The sequence below is a fragment of the Pelophylax lessonae genome (genome assembly GCF_965119305.1).
Source record: "Pelophylax lessonae genome assembly, chromosome: 3".
Lineage (NCBI taxonomy): Eukaryota > Metazoa > Chordata > Amphibia > Anura > Ranidae > Pelophylax > Pelophylax lessonae.
In genome coordinates, this window is record NC_138770.1 from 33,348,509 (window position 1) to 33,363,609 (window position 15,101).

At 42.5% G+C, this 15,101-nt stretch overlaps 4 protein-coding genes across 4 annotated transcripts in view; 1 reads left to right on the forward strand and 3 right to left on the reverse strand.

Moving 5' to 3' along the window:
• Nucleotides 1–15,101, forward strand: part of LOC309550783 (uncharacterized protein) — a 492,521-nt gene that overhangs the window by 160,107 nt on the left and 317,313 nt on the right. The gene's annotated exons all lie outside the window — the stretch shown is intronic.
• LOC309550275 (oocyte zinc finger protein XlCOF8.4-like) overlaps nt 1–15,101 on the reverse strand; it is a gene marked incomplete at its 3' end in the record, with an annotated part of 117,752 nt that overhangs the window by 40,616 nt on the left and 62,035 nt on the right. The gene's annotated exons all lie outside the window — the stretch shown is intronic.
• The window catches only part of LOC309549941 (uncharacterized protein), a gene marked incomplete at its 5' end in the record, with an annotated part of 97,866 nt that overhangs the window by 29,172 nt on the left and 53,593 nt on the right, over nt 1–15,101 (reverse strand). The window contains 3 exons of the mRNA XM_082250423.1: nt 4,277–4,455; nt 8,117–8,607; nt 10,462–11,261. Of these exons, the coding sequence (XP_082106549.1) occupies nt 4,277–4,455; nt 8,117–8,607; nt 10,462–11,261 (1,470 nt within the window). The remainder of the gene's footprint in view (nt 1–4,276; nt 4,456–8,116; nt 8,608–10,461; nt 11,262–15,101) is intronic.
• The window catches only part of LOC309549942 (uncharacterized protein), a gene marked incomplete at its 3' end in the record, with an annotated part of 56,377 nt that continues 50,222 nt past the window's right edge, over nt 8,947–15,101 (reverse strand). Inside the window, exon 5 of the mRNA XM_082250424.1 lies at nt 8,947–9,071. Coding sequence (XP_082106550.1) covers nt 8,947–9,071 — 125 coding nt within the window. The remainder of the gene's footprint in view (nt 9,072–15,101) is intronic.

Below are 15,101 nucleotides of genomic sequence, written 5' to 3' on the forward strand. Positions count from 1 at the left end.
TATTCCAACCAAATCATCCTCTTCGATCCTCCCAATATTTCCTGATTTCTAGTTCCCTTGTCACCTCCTCCCACCTCCAGGACTTCTCCCGAGCCTCTCCTATCCCATGGAACTCCCTACCCCGATCTGTCCGACTATCTCTTACTCTATCCAGCTTTAGGTGTTCCCTGAAAATTCATCTCTTCAGAGAAGCCTATTCTGCCCCCAGCTAACAGCTGTACTTTTATTTTCTCCATCAGCTCATTCCCCTACAGCCTTTTGTATCACTTGACCCTCCCTCCTAGATTGTAAGCTCTAAAGAGCAGGACCCTCCGATTCCTCCTGTATTGAATTTTATTGTAATTGTACTGTTTGACCTAACATTGTAGAGCCTGCGCAAACTGTTGGCGTTTTATAAATCCTGTATAATAATAATATTTGAGTGCCTAGTCCAGCCTCTCTCAGCCAGGGTTCCTCCAAAGGTTCCTAGGGGTTCCTTGTCACTTCCTTGGGCTGTATATGGAAGTGTCACCTACCAGCCGTTTCTGGATACTGAAGTCTGTCATCATTGCACGACACACACAATTTTTTCGTTCAATATATTTTTTATTCTAATTTTAATTTTAACAAGAGTTCAAAAAAAAAAAAAAATGAATAAAATGGTAAAGGAAGAAATCCAATTGGTCAGGAAAATGACTTGTCTGGAATGTGGAGGCGGAGTCGGTAATAATTTATGTACAATATAATACACAACGTGTTACATTATTATAACAAAGTATTGTAGAAAAGATCACACCATAGAAAATTGTGGAAAGGAGAAAATAAACCCGGATATGAAGGTGACATTTGTGCACGAGGAACACCTTAACAATTACCACCATTTTATTCTCCAGGGCCTCTGCTTTCAGAAAATATATGTTTGGGGGGTTTTATCTAATCTTCAGGCCCAAAATCTGCATTTTACCATGGGTGCAAAAATAATGCAAACACAGCTCTGGTATTTATGTCCTTCAATGTGTACTGTACTCATAAATACATGGGTGCGATCTCAGGGATTTTTATGACCCCCCCTCCCCGACATAGGAAACTAAGCGGGTCTATGCAAAGAATATGTTGGGTGAGTGTAACAAGCATGTGTCCAGCCGTGACAAATTCTGGCCGTATTCTAATAAACACAGTGATTTCCTATAATCGTCAGCTCCAACTAGTGGCCATAATGAGGTATTAGTTCCAAAATACCTCAATCAGGAGAAATAGTTTAATACCACATTATGGCCACTAGATGGACCCAATGATCATAGGAAATCACTGAATAAAATAAAATAAGACCAACATTTGTCATGGATGGATGAATGCTTGTCATATTTGTTCATCTATTTTTTTTTTTTCATTTATCATTTTATTTGAGTTTTGAAAGAAGTCATTACAGAATATATAACACCGTATTAAATTAATGGGTTACAAAGACATTATCCCCACCAGTTTTCTCATCTCTGGGATCTAATAACATCCTCCCGAGATTTCCAACTCATTGATATATGGTCCTTTATCAAATAGTCATAGTCAGCTAAGGCAAGATATTGTTAAGACCGCAAGTCTCCTTCTCTGTGCCTACTCATTCAATCCTTGCCTTTTATTTACTACGTTGTGCTTTAAATGACCCTAGGTCTCTGCTCTTGTCCTTGTTTCCCCTTCTTCTTTCTATCCGTTCATTCTCTTCCTTACCCCCCTTTTTCTTCCCTTAAATTACCCCCCCCCCCCCTCAATCCCCCCATTCATACCCCCTGTCATTCAACCCACATTCCCATACCAACAGTGACCACAACACACAACGAGAAAAAGAAAAAAAAAAAAAAAAAGGGGAGGAAAACATACAAGTTAATTCTCCTCTCCTTCCCTACATCTCCCCTCCCCCTCTACTGGGACTAGGGACTCCTTCTGCGTTTTGAGATGGTGGTGCCAACAATTGTTTGCCTCTATCCGAAGCTATAAGTGAATTCCATATTCTCCATGTCTTTTTATATTGCTCCTGTTTGTGTTGTGAAGAGAGCACTAAGTCCTCCATTTTATTAATGTGTTCTAGTTTTCTTACCCATTCAAGCAATGAAGGGGCTTGTTTTTTTCTCCAATGTTGGGGAATGCATGCTCTTGCAGCATTCATCATGTGTGGTAGTACTGATCTTGCGTATTTCCTCTCTGTCTGCCCTGATATCTGTAGAAGGCAAAAGGCGGCTTTTCCCTCGATTTTGAAGTCTGTTACTTCTTGGACTATGTCCCCAATCTCTGACCAAAACTTCTTTATCTCTGGGCAGTTCCAAAAGATGTGGTACAAGGTGCCTTCTCCTTCTCCACATCTCCAACACCTGTCCGATTCTTGGGTGTGCCACCTATGCATTTTGACTGGTGTGTGATACCACCTCGTCAGGATTTTATAGTTTATTTCCTGAATTTTAGTACATTTAGTTGGTCTAAATATTGCCCTAAACATGCTCTGTTTCTGTGTATCTGTTATTTCTATATTTAGATCCGCTTTCCATTTTTCCAACCATTTCAGCTTCGGTTGGTCTAATGGAGTATTCAGCATTTTATACAGAATAGATAGTGGGCGATCTATACCTCCTGTTTTCTCACATAATTTCTCAAAGTGTGTCAGTGGTTTCTTAAATTTTTCCGGTTCCGGCAGTGACTCTAGAAAATGTCGCAATTGGAATGCTTCCCATAAGAATAGCCTATATGGTCCCTCCTCATCTGTTAATCTACCAATTGGGGGCAACATCTGCTGACTCGTAAAAGTTTTGATGCCATCTTGTCCTGTTTCCCACAATTTTTTAAAGTGCTGTCTCTCTAGGCCTGGGGGGAATTTAGGATTTCCCAAGATCGGGTATAGAGGAGATTCGGTTGAAGTTAGGTTTTGTCTCAGGGTCTGCTGATATCCTATTTTTATTGTGTTTCCCAGCAAGGGATGTGTTTTCAAAGATTTGGGGAGTGTCTTATAGCACCAAATTGCTCTCTTTAATGAGATCGTCGTTTGAGCTTGTTCCATTTGGACCCACCTTTTTCGTTTCCGATGGTGCTACCAGTCCAATATTCTATTTAAATGAATGGCGTGGTAGTATCTACGCAGGTCAGGTATGGCTAACCCACCCATATTTTTGGAAAGTGTTATAATATTACGCGCTATACGCGTTTTTTTACCCGCCCAGATATATCCTCCAAACACACCCTGCATAATTTTGAAAAAACTGTTCGGAATTCTAACTGGGAGCGCTCTCATAATATATAAATATTTTGGCAAAATATTCATTTTAATCAGATTGCCTCTTCCAAACCATGAATGAAGGCCTCCCCTCCATTGTTCCAAAATTTTCTTTGTCTCTCCAATCAGGGGGGTGAAGTTTAGTTCATATATCTGGGCTAGCTTTGCGGGTATAGGAGTCCCTAGATATTTCACTGCTTTCTCTACCCATGAAAATCCGAAATTGCTCTTTAATCTGTCCTTACTTGCTTTTGATAATCCCACACCCATTGCTTCAGATTTCTTATAGTTTATTTTGAAATTTGATAATTCTCCATATTGTTTGATTTCCTCTAGGAGAACTGGTAGCGATATTCCTGGCTCTGTCAATGTGAACAATAAATCATCTGCATATGCTGCAGTCTTATAATGTTCCTTACCTACCTTAATTCCTTTTATATCCTGGATTAGTCGGACTTTATTCAAAAGGGGCTCCAATGTCAGCACAAATAGCAGGGGGGACAATGGGAACCCCTGTCTTGTGCCATTTTTTATACTCAAGGGTTCCGATAGCACCCCATTTGCCTTTACTCTTGCAGTTGGGTTGGAATATACCCTAGTTATTCTCTCCAGCATTATTTCTCCCACTCCTATATACTTGAGCACCGACTGCATAAAGGTCCATTCAACTCTGTCGAAGGCCTTTTCTGCGTCGGTGCTCAGTATGATACATGGTGTTTCTGTTTTGGTGACTATGTGAATTAAATTGAGAACTCTAGTGGTACTATCCTTTGCTTCCCTCGCCGCCATGAAGCCCACTTGGTCTAAATGTATTATTTTGGGAAGTGCCTTTGCCATTCTTGCCGCTATGATTTTTGTATAAATTTTTAAATCCAGGTTCAGGAGCGAAATGGGCCTATAACTTCCGCAATTCGAAGGGTCCTTACCTTCTTTCAATATTAACGTTAAATAGGCAGTTATTGTATCCCTAGATAGTGTTCCCTCTGGGCCTCTCTCATTAAACAGTCTCTCCATGTATGGTCCCAAAATGGGGGCCAATACATGAAAGTACTGTGGAGTCAGGCCGTCTGGGCCTGGCGCTTTGCCATTTTTTATGCTTTTTATGGTCTGTTCTATTTCTTTCTGTGAAATATGTCTTTCTAGGTCCTCTTTATCTTCCTCAGAGAGTTTCGGTATTCCTGATTGTGCCAAGTAGTCGTCTATTTCCTTTTGCTCTTTTCCTATTTCCGGCAGGTTATAAAGCATTGAATAAAAAATTCCTGAATTCCTCCGTTATTTGACCCGGCAGTATTTTTTTAACTCCTTCTGGGGAAACAATTTGTGGGATATAGGATCTTACTTTTTGATTATGCACAGATCTTGCTAACGCTTTTCCGCATTTGTTCCCTGACTCGTACGTAATTTTCTTTGATACTTGACTTAATGCATTATAAAGCTAAAGCAGCGATACGAGTATTTGCTTTCTTACGAGGGTCAGTTCCCCTACTGCTATACTTTCCTTTTTTTTATGTTCTGTTTCTAGTATTTTAAGCTTGTCTAGTAATGCTAGTAATTGTTTGTTCCTTTCCCTTTTTAATCTTGCGCCGTGTTTAATTAAGATTCCCCTTATCACTGATTTATGTGCCTCCCATAATGTACCTATCGCACAGCCAGGTATGTCATTAAGATCAAAGTAATCCTTAAGTTCTTTTTGTACCTCTGATCTTACTTCCTCTATCTGTAATAAACTTTCGTTTAGTTTCCAGAATCTTTGTTTAGTTGATTTGACTGTAGAAATGTTATAGATCATCGACACCATTGCATGGTCTGACCATGAAATGCTGTCGATGTCCGTGTGTTTTACCGCCAGGAGATGGGCATGTGGCACCTAAAAAAAGTCTATTCTCGAGTAAGTCCCATGCGGGAACGAAAAAAAAGTATACTCCTTTTCAGTTGGATGTTGGAGACGCCATACATCTATCAATTGTTCTTTATATATATATATATTCTTCCTCATCCGCCGACACATCTCAGCAGATGAAGTAGGTTTGGTTCTGGAGGTATCAGCTAAGGGAGACAGGGGTGTATTGAAATCTCCTCCCAGAATCAATTGGCCTAGAGTAAATTCTCTGAGTACATTCAATGTTTTAGCGACAAATCTGTCCTGCTGCTTGTTGGGAGAATATAATGTTGCAAATGTCATCTGCAATTCTCCTATTTTCCCTTTTAGGAAGAGATATCTACCACTGTCATCGCATAGCTTCTCCTCCAACTGCCATGGCACCTTACTATCAATTAATATTGATACCCCTCTTGATTTTGATTGTGGGAAGGTTGAGTGATATATGTATGGGAATGCATTGCTTTTTAGATATGGTAAGTTCTCCAATCTAAAGTGCGTCTCTTGTATAAACGCTATATTCGCCTTCACTCTTTTGAGTTCTGCTAATAATATTCGCCTTTTTTAGGGTGTATTTAGGCCCTTTGCATTGATTGAGACAATTTTTATATTCTCCATTACACCTGTCGAACTGCGCTACGTAAGCAGAAACTGGAGGAGCAGGGAGGTAAGAGAGGGGGAACAAGAAAAAAAAAAAAAGGAAAAATTAATATCTCACAGCACAATCACTCACTCAGTCTTTTTTTCAACCACCTCACACTATTTCATTCACTCTCGTGCCCTTCCCTGTGGATCTTTACCCTATCGGGTAGGGCTAGTAGCTCTTCCCGGTCAGATCCCAGGTCGGATTATTGAATCCTTCTAACACACGGCGTTTTACCGCCACCTGTGTGTTCTAACTTTTTCAAGGAAATACCTGAGGCAATTCCCTCTGTCCCCATTTCTCCCTCCCTATACTTATTTATATGCTTGTATACTTTATTTCTTTGTGTCTACCCACCAAAAATTTCTTTCCTCTCTTCCGGGCCTCTCTCCCTACTTAACCCCCTTGTTCCTATACCTCTGAGTTATTGCCCTCTTATACCTCTATGTTTGTCTTAGTTTATCTTGGAGCCTTGATGTCTAACCATACCTTCCCCAAAACGGCCACGAGCAAAAATAATAAAAAAAAAAAGAAAAAAAAAAAAAAACCCCACCCCCTAAATATCAGTAACTCAATGACACGTGAATTTCCCATTCCCTCAAATCCCTTAAAACTCTACTTGATAAGGGCTAGTGTGCCCCAAATTAATCCTGTGTAAAAAAAAAAAATAACCTTGAGTGCGCCCGGTAATTACTACCGACTGTGTATCTTAATATGGGGTATTATACCCTTAAGTTCATCGTGAAAAAAGTGAGAAGAAAGGAAAAAAAAAAAAAAGGGAGAGTATAATATTAAAACCTGGGGGAATAGGGGGTCAGTAAAGCCAAAAGTAAAGCCTATTCCATATGCAGCTTTCACATTTAATCGTCCTAATCCGCTCTTTTTTCCTACTGTAATACTGAATCTCTCTATCCCCCTTTTCCTATTTAAATTTCAGAGGTCTATTAATTTAGAGCGGGGGTCTGGGGGGTCTAGTCACCCAAGCTTTCCACAATCTCTGTTGGCATTTTCTATATTCAATGCTATGCTCTATTATATATTACTGCAAAAAACACCCCCAAAAAAAAAAAAAAACAAATAACGACAAAACTTCTATTAAAAGTTAATACAGTGAAAAAGATTATACCCCTTAATTTCCATCTACTCTTAGTGCAATAAGCAAACAGGAAGAAAAAAAAAAAACCACCAAAAAAAAAAGTTACAACAACACTTCAATTAATAAATTAATACGTTAGTGAAGGATATCTCTCTCATTTCCATGTACTCTTGGTGCGAAAACCAGCCAAAAAAGAGGAGAAAAAAAAAAAATTTAAAACCCCCAAAAACGTAGCAACAACACTTCTATTAAAAATTAATATAGTGAAGAAAAATATACCCCTAATTTCCATATAATCTTAGTGCTAAAAAAAAAAAAAAAAAAACAAGGGGAAAACCCACAAAAAAAAAAAAAAATTGCAACAACACTTCTATTCAGAATTAATACATTGGTGAAGAAACTCTCCCTCATTTCCATATACTCTTAGGTGCATAGAAAAAAAAAAAAGATTATAGCACCCCAAAAACTCCTCCATAGAGTAAACAGGGGGGGGGGGTCTAGACGGGGGGTCTATCCCCTTCATCCTCGGCCCCTCCCCTCTCACTACCAACAGGGTTGCATCCATCCTCGTCCTTACTGATCTCCGGAGCCCCCCAGAGGTCTGGTCCCTCATGGCCCCTAGACTGGTGTCTCTAAAACTCTAATCCCTTCCCTCCCTCCTCCCCTCCATCTCTCGGGTTTGCGGAAGGTCTCTAAACGGGTTCCCATTGATTTTCCCCAACCAATTAGGGATCTCTATCGCTGGGACCCCTAGGAAATCAAACAAAGCCGTCCGGTCTTGAAAATTGCGCAACGTGAAGAAACGGCCATCTCTGTTAAATGTTGCTGTAAACGGGAAACCCCATCTGTATGTGCATCCCTCTCGCTTAGCTAATTCCAAAATGGGTTTCAGCATAACTCTTTTTAGAGTTCCTTTAGAGATATCTGAGAAAACCTGAATGGTCATTCCCTCCATTTTCCACTCTCTAGTGTTCCGGGCCAACCTCAATATCAGTTCTTTCTGGGCATAATAGTGCAATTTGCATATTACGTCTCTTGGTCTTTCCTGATCTCTCTTCAGTGGGCCGAGAGCTCTGTGAATTCTGTCAAACTCTATTTTACCCGGGTAACTTGCCCCCATAATATCCTTGCATAAGTTGTTCACTGTATCTTCCAACTGTGTATCTTTCAATGACTCTGCCAGGCCGCGAATTCTTAAATTATTGCGACGGCTTCAATTCTCCATATCTTCCATCTGAAGCTGTAACCTAGCCTCATTTTCACTCTGGTGATCTGCCTTCCTCTCCAGTACTGCTAGCCGTTCTTTTATTGCAACAATTTCTGCATCTTCCTTTCTTTGGTTAGAGGACAGTACTTGAAGCTCTTTTTTAATGAGCTGAATTTCCTTTTTTTGTGTCTCCTCTACCCGATTCACTAGCAGTTCCATATCCTTTTTGGTCGGAAGCAAGCTAATCATGGCTCTAAATTCCTCCATTTGCGCTGCCCACTGAGCGTTCGGGGAGGGTAGGGATTGCTCTTTCTGGAATTTGGAGTCTGACCCCAGGTCCCTTTCCTCTAGGGGTGACGTGGCTCTAGAGTCTGTGATGTCACTAGATTCCCAATCTGTCTGTGTGTCCCCCATCTCCGCCATGTTGCTTACTGTTGTGGTTTTTAGGCTAGTAGAAAGGAATTTCCTTATCTCTCCTTCTGGCTTCCCTGGGGTTTTCCCAGGGTTCTTTTTAACCTTGCGTTTTTTTGTAAGGGTCATACTAGTTCTTTATCTTACGGGAAGTAGGTCAGTGATGTAACAATCAGGGGCACCCTTCCGTTTTCTGGAGTACTTTATCAAGCCGTATATGTTTCCAGGTTTATGTACCCCTCATCACAACTTCAGCATTTACTGGTTCCTCCCAGTGTTCCAGATCTGTGTTAGCCTTTCCCCTTTGCTTTCTATCAGTCCACTGGTGATAGGAGGCAGTTAGCTTTGTTTCTAGTTTTACAGATCACATCCTCTTTTATCCCCTTCCAGGCCTGTCTCCCATGTAGCCATATATTTATGTTACACTGCAGAGAGCTCTGGCAGATTTAATTTGTTCATAAATTCTTAATAGATATCAGGGGGTTTCACTCACGGTTTTAAGAAGGAGAAATCCCCTCTCCAGTCCTCTGTCTTCGGGTGGATCCTGTGCTTCTGGGTCTGTATTCTTCTCCAAATTTGCCTGTGTTAGACCATGCAGCCCTGTAAGTTGAGTGGGGAATGTAGGATGATACCACCACTTTCATCTGGGGCTATTGTAGGGGTCTCTCCTGGCGCTCACTCAGGCAATCAGTGGCATATATCTGTTGGGACTGGATGCTTTTCAGACCCTCGGTTATGGTACCCAGAGATTCGGGATTCGATCGCGGGGACTGCCACTCCACATGGACTTGTGGCGTCCGCTACCGCCACCGCGCTGGCCTCGCTCCCGCTCTCTCCCCTCTCTTTGTACAGGGCTTCAGGTACGTGGGGCCAAGCCGTGCTCGTCCTGCGTTCTGGGATCCGGTACCTCTGCTTGGCGGGCTGTCCGTGGCGGGCGCCCGAGTTGCGGCTCTGCTACCGTGCGCACTCACCGCTCACGGCTGACCGGGGTAGGAGAGAGGATGTCCGTGCGGCACGCCGACCCCACGCCGCGGTTTACATGCGGCTCTCTCGGACCATTTTCGGCTGGGTTGCTGGCAAGGGAGGGAGTCTCACACGAGGCTCACGGGGCACGACCTCCCATGACCACTTCCGGCGGAAGTTGTTCATCTATTTTATAAAACTAAACATGTAAGTTAAGTGGTAACTATTGAGCCAATCACTTCATCAAACCACACATAATATCTCCCTTCAAAGGGAAAACAGAAATTATTTACAGAAAATCAAACAGTATAAATATTTTCCAACCAATAACCTCCTCCCAGACAAGACATGTAGAAATATAAAGACAAGCGGTGTTATCCCTCTCGTGCCGCACTCCGCCAAGCCACCCAAACCCACACAGGAGCAAAGGAAAGAAGTTCTCACCTAGTTTATCTCCGAGTTCTCCTTCCCTCCTGTTGGGGGATGGGAGAAGGATGGACTGAAGACAGAGAGACACGCTTCGGGGTCACCACTGGTAAGTAGAGCCTTGAAATGAAGGACATCAACTTCAGAATTTGTCTTGTCTGTGTAAAGTTTACTGATAAAGATATATGGGATCTCACAGCTTCTAGCTCTGTAACCCGCTATATCATTATCCGTAACCGTCACACAGACAAGCATGACATTCTGAAGGTGATTCCTTCATTTCACGGCTCTACTTACCACTCCACACCCCAAAATTTACTCAGCCAATGAAAAACCAACACGGTACAACACTTCATCCATGTCTCTGGTAATCTATGATCTCCTTATCAACTGTTTCTTACATGATGAAAATCAGCCATGGAGTATATCTGAGGTGTATATCAGGGTGTGCTTCTTCCCCACATGTCCACCAACATTCATATAGAAGACATTTCCCACACTCAAGGCACTAATACACCTCGAGGGTTGTGTGGGATCCCTGATGTACAGAAAGACAGGACTTCAGTGAGGAAGATTCCCTTATTTAGGACAGGAAAATCACTTCTTTCCTGTGTGAGATCTCTGATGTGTGTTAAAACTTGACTTGTCTGAAAAACATTTCCCGTACTCAGGACAGGAATACAGCTTCTGCCCCGTGTGAGATGTCTGATGCGTGTAAAGAGTGGACTTCTTTGAAAAAGATTTCCCACACTCAGGACAAGAATATGGCTTCTCCCCCGTGTGAGATCTCTGATGTCTGTAAAGATCGGACTTCTGTGAAAAACATTTTCTGCACTCAGGACAGGAATACGGCTTTTCCCCCGTGTGAGATCTCTGATGTGTGTGAAGATGAGACTTCCTTGAAAAACATTTCCCGCACTCAGGACAAGAATACGGCTTCTTCCCCGTGTGAGATGTCTGATGTGTGTAAAGAGTGGACTTCTTTGAAAAAGATTTCCCACACTCAGGACAAGAATATGGCTTCTCCCCCGTGTAAGATCTCTGATGTCTGTAAAGATCGGACTTCTGTGAAAAACATTTTCTGCACTCAGGACAGGAATACGGCTTTTCCCCCGTGTGAGATCTCTGATGTGTGTGAAGATGAGACTTCCTTGAAAAACATTTCCCGCACTCAGGACAAGAATACGGCTTCTCCCCCGTGTGAGATCTCTGATGTGTGTAAAGAGTGGACTTCTGTGAAAAACATTTCCCGCACTCAGGACAAGAATATGGCTTCTCCCCCGTGTGAGATCTCTGATGTGTGTAAAGAGTGGACTTCCGTGAAAAACATTTCCCGCACTCAGGACAAGAATACGGCTTTTCCCCCGTGTGAGATCTCTGATGTGTGTAAAGATGGGACGTCTGTGAAAAACATTTCTCGCACTCAGGACAGGAATGCGGCTTCTCCCCCGTGTGAGATCTTTGATGTGTGTTAAGATTTGACTTGTCTGGAAAACATTTCCCGCACTCAGGACAGGAATATGGCTTCTTCCCCGTGTGAGATCTTTGATGTCTTGCAAGTTCTAATTTTTTTGAAAAACACTTCCTGCACTCAGTACAGGAAAACCTCTTATCTGTTGGAAGGACAGCACTGTCCCTCACAGTCTGAGGTTCCTCAGGATAAGAGGAATACGATGGTCCCACAGTGTCCCTCACAGTCTGAGTTTCCTCAGGATAAGAGGAATACGATGGTCCGGCACTGTCCCTCACAGTCTGAGGTTCCTCAGGATAAGAGGAATACGATGGTCCGGTACCGTCCCTCACAGTCTGAGGTTCCTCAGGATAAGAGGAATACGATGGTCCGGCACCGTCCCTCACAGTCTGAGGTTCCTCAGGATAAGAGGAGTACGATGGTCCGGCACCGTCCCTCACAGTCTGAGGTTCCTCAGGATAAGAGGAATACGATGGTCCAGCACTGTCCCTCACAGTCTGAGGTTCCTCAGGATAAGAGGAATACGATGGTCCGGCACCGTCCCTCACAGTCTGAGGTTCCTCAGGATAAGAGGAATACGATGGTCCATCTACACTGTGTGGTCCCGGATGGACATTTGAGGTAGCCGGGTTTTCTCCTGGACTATACTGCATGATGTCCTTGTCTTCTACTTTACAGTCTGGAGACAAAGTGAGACAATCCTCTGAGGTTTTCCTCATCTCCCGTCCATGTACTAAAATAGAAATACAAAGATTATTACTAGACATCAGCAGATTGGTTCCCCTAAACCAGGACTCCGCCCACATCAGGCAGCTTTGTCTCTGAGGATCTTACAATTCCCCCCTCAAGGGAACTAGTAAATGGTAGAGGGTCACTAGGTGTCCCAGGAGCCACACATCAAGTCAAGACCTGCTGTATGATAGTAAATGGCAGTCTCAGTCTGGGCCTACGCCAGGCCACGCCTTGATGTGCGGGACACCTACTCACTATCTACCGGTATAAAATGTCCAGCTGGTAGGAAATGGGCGTAACAAAAGAGAATCCAATGTGTATATATAGCAATGAGTAGAGGGGAGAGAGCAGAAGTCAGGAGTATGTAATGTACAACATATTATAGAAGATAAACAGGCAAAAAATTTGGGGGAGCATACCCATGTATTTCTAAAGCTGCTGCAGCTATGAACCAAGAGACATGTATATTAAAAAAGAATAGCGCGCAAATGCAAAAGAAATAACTACCAAATCTGAAGACAATCCATAAATAAAAATGGGGGTTTGGTCCCACCATATTATAGAAGATACAACAGATAGGACTATATAGTATCAGAATGATGTAATGTACAACATAGAGTATATAGTGCAGGGGTCAGGAGTATGTAATGTACAACATAGAGTATATAGTGCAGGGGTCAGGAGTATGTAATGTATAACATAGAGTATATAGTGCAGGGTCATATATATATATATATATATATATATATATATATGTAATGTATAACATAGAGTTTATAGTGCAGGGGTGAGGAGTATGTAATGTACAATCTAGAGTATATAGTGCAGGGGTCAGGTGCATGTAATGTACAATATAGAGTATATAGTGTAGGGTCAGGTGTATGTAATGTACACCATAGAGTATATAGTGCAGGGATCAGGAGTATGTAATGTACACCATAGAGTATATAGTGCAGGGGTCAGGAGTACGTAATGTACAACAGAGTATATAGTGCATAGGGTCAGGAGTATGTAATGTACAACATAGAGTATATAGTGTGGGGATCAGGAGTATGTAATGTACAACATAGAGTATACAGTGCAGAGGTCAGGAGTGTGTAATGTACAACATAGAGTATATAGTGCAGGGGTCAGGAGTATGTAATGTGTAATATGAATGTAGAATCCCTCTCACATCCAAAAGGCAGGATAACACCTCCAAAAGCCAGAGGAGGGCTAGAATTTCACCCAGGGCTGAATCCATGGCATAAATACCGGGACCAAGAAGGGATATTGGGTGCCAGTCACTTTTGTCTTTTTAAAGTGCTATTGCAGAATGGTTCAGGAGGTGAGGGGTTGGAGGTGAGGGGTTGGAGGTGAGGGTTGGGGGGGGGGGGATGGGGGTCTCAGATACCATGGCAGATCACTTACAGACTCTGCAGATCAATGTCTACTCTCACAGTGTCAGACCCTATAAGCCAGTGATGGTGAACCTTGGCACCCCAGATGTTTTGGAACTACATTTCCCATGATGCTCATGTACTCTGCAGTGTAGTTGAGCATCATGGGAAATGTAGTTCCAAAACATCTGGGTGCCAAGGTTCACCATCACTGATATAAGCCGACTGAGTAACACTGTAAGCACATTCCCAAATTGCAGTGCGTCCTCCAAGTGAGTCACCAGGCCCTCCTTAGACACCGGCCTTCTTCATGGCTCCTTCCAGCAAGGGGCCTCCCCTGGGTCTCCTCCTTGGCACAGCTTCCTCCAGACCAGGCAGGACAGCTTCACAACCACTTCAGCACATGTTAGGCCCCAAAACAGGCAAATGGACCCAACAGCAGAGCTCCATCCAGCAGCCCCTCCCTACACCTCATCCCAGGGGAAGAGAGCGAGCACATGGCCTTTCCCAAATATTTATTTCTTCCCCCAGCATGCACCAGTGACATAAACCTCCTACTGGAATGGCTGAACAAAAATATAAATATTCTTAATGTAAGACATTAAACCCAAAGAAAATATTTATTATATTGCAGCTTATCGATCCTTAGATGTGATGTTAGTTTTCCTTTTTAGGATTTCTTATATTTTCATCTGGTGATCTGGCCAGTAAATTTGTTCTATAAAAGCTCCAACTCTAAAGCAGAATGTATCAGTTACTGGAATGGGGCAGACCATTTACCACTGACAGGGGTGCTTACATTGATCAGCTTTTATTTATTCTTGTAAACTTTATCCCAAAGGAAAAAACAGTTTGCTGTAACTAATTATAAAGTGTGAGATGGAGTTTGGCTTCAATTTGTTACTGTGTTTAAATCTTATAATACATCTAACACTCCCCAAACCCCAGAATCTCCATAAATCCAGTCTAGATGCATAAATTGTGTCTGCAGCATAGAGAAGGAAGATTATCCGAGAGAAATACAGGAATACAGGACGGGGAACACAGCTCAAGAAAGTGACCAGGGGATTACAGGCTTATATCACCCAGTCCCCGCCCTACTCTGGACCAATCAGTGAGCAGTATGGGTGGAGGAATGCATTTAGTGTTAATGACCCACCTGTGCTGATCTCTGTAGGAGTGTCCTCCTCTATAAATGTCCCCGTTATTCCATCCTCCTCCATAGACTGCTGATCATCCCTCACATACGTCTCTTCTTCTGCTTTAACCTCAAATTCTATATCGATTGGATCTCCACTCTAAATCAAGAAAATGAGAGAGAATAACATCTGTAAAATATAAGCTTTATTATTGCAACATCACATTAACAATCCACACATTGTCTTCATGAGTTTGTGTTTTAGAATCTCTGTCTCACCAACCTTGTAACAGTGAGGGATGGTGTGACCTTCCTGTGTGGAATCCCGGGAATACACAGGACGGGGACATCTCTCTGGTGGGTTCCTGGTATTAGGTAGCTCCATCATATCCTTGTGTCCTTCTGTAAACTCCTCCATCACTCCATACTCCTCATCCTCCTCTTTATACTCTTCTTTAACATCAATATTATCATCCCCGAGGTTTCTACTCTGAATAAATAATAAAACATTTCTTGTAACA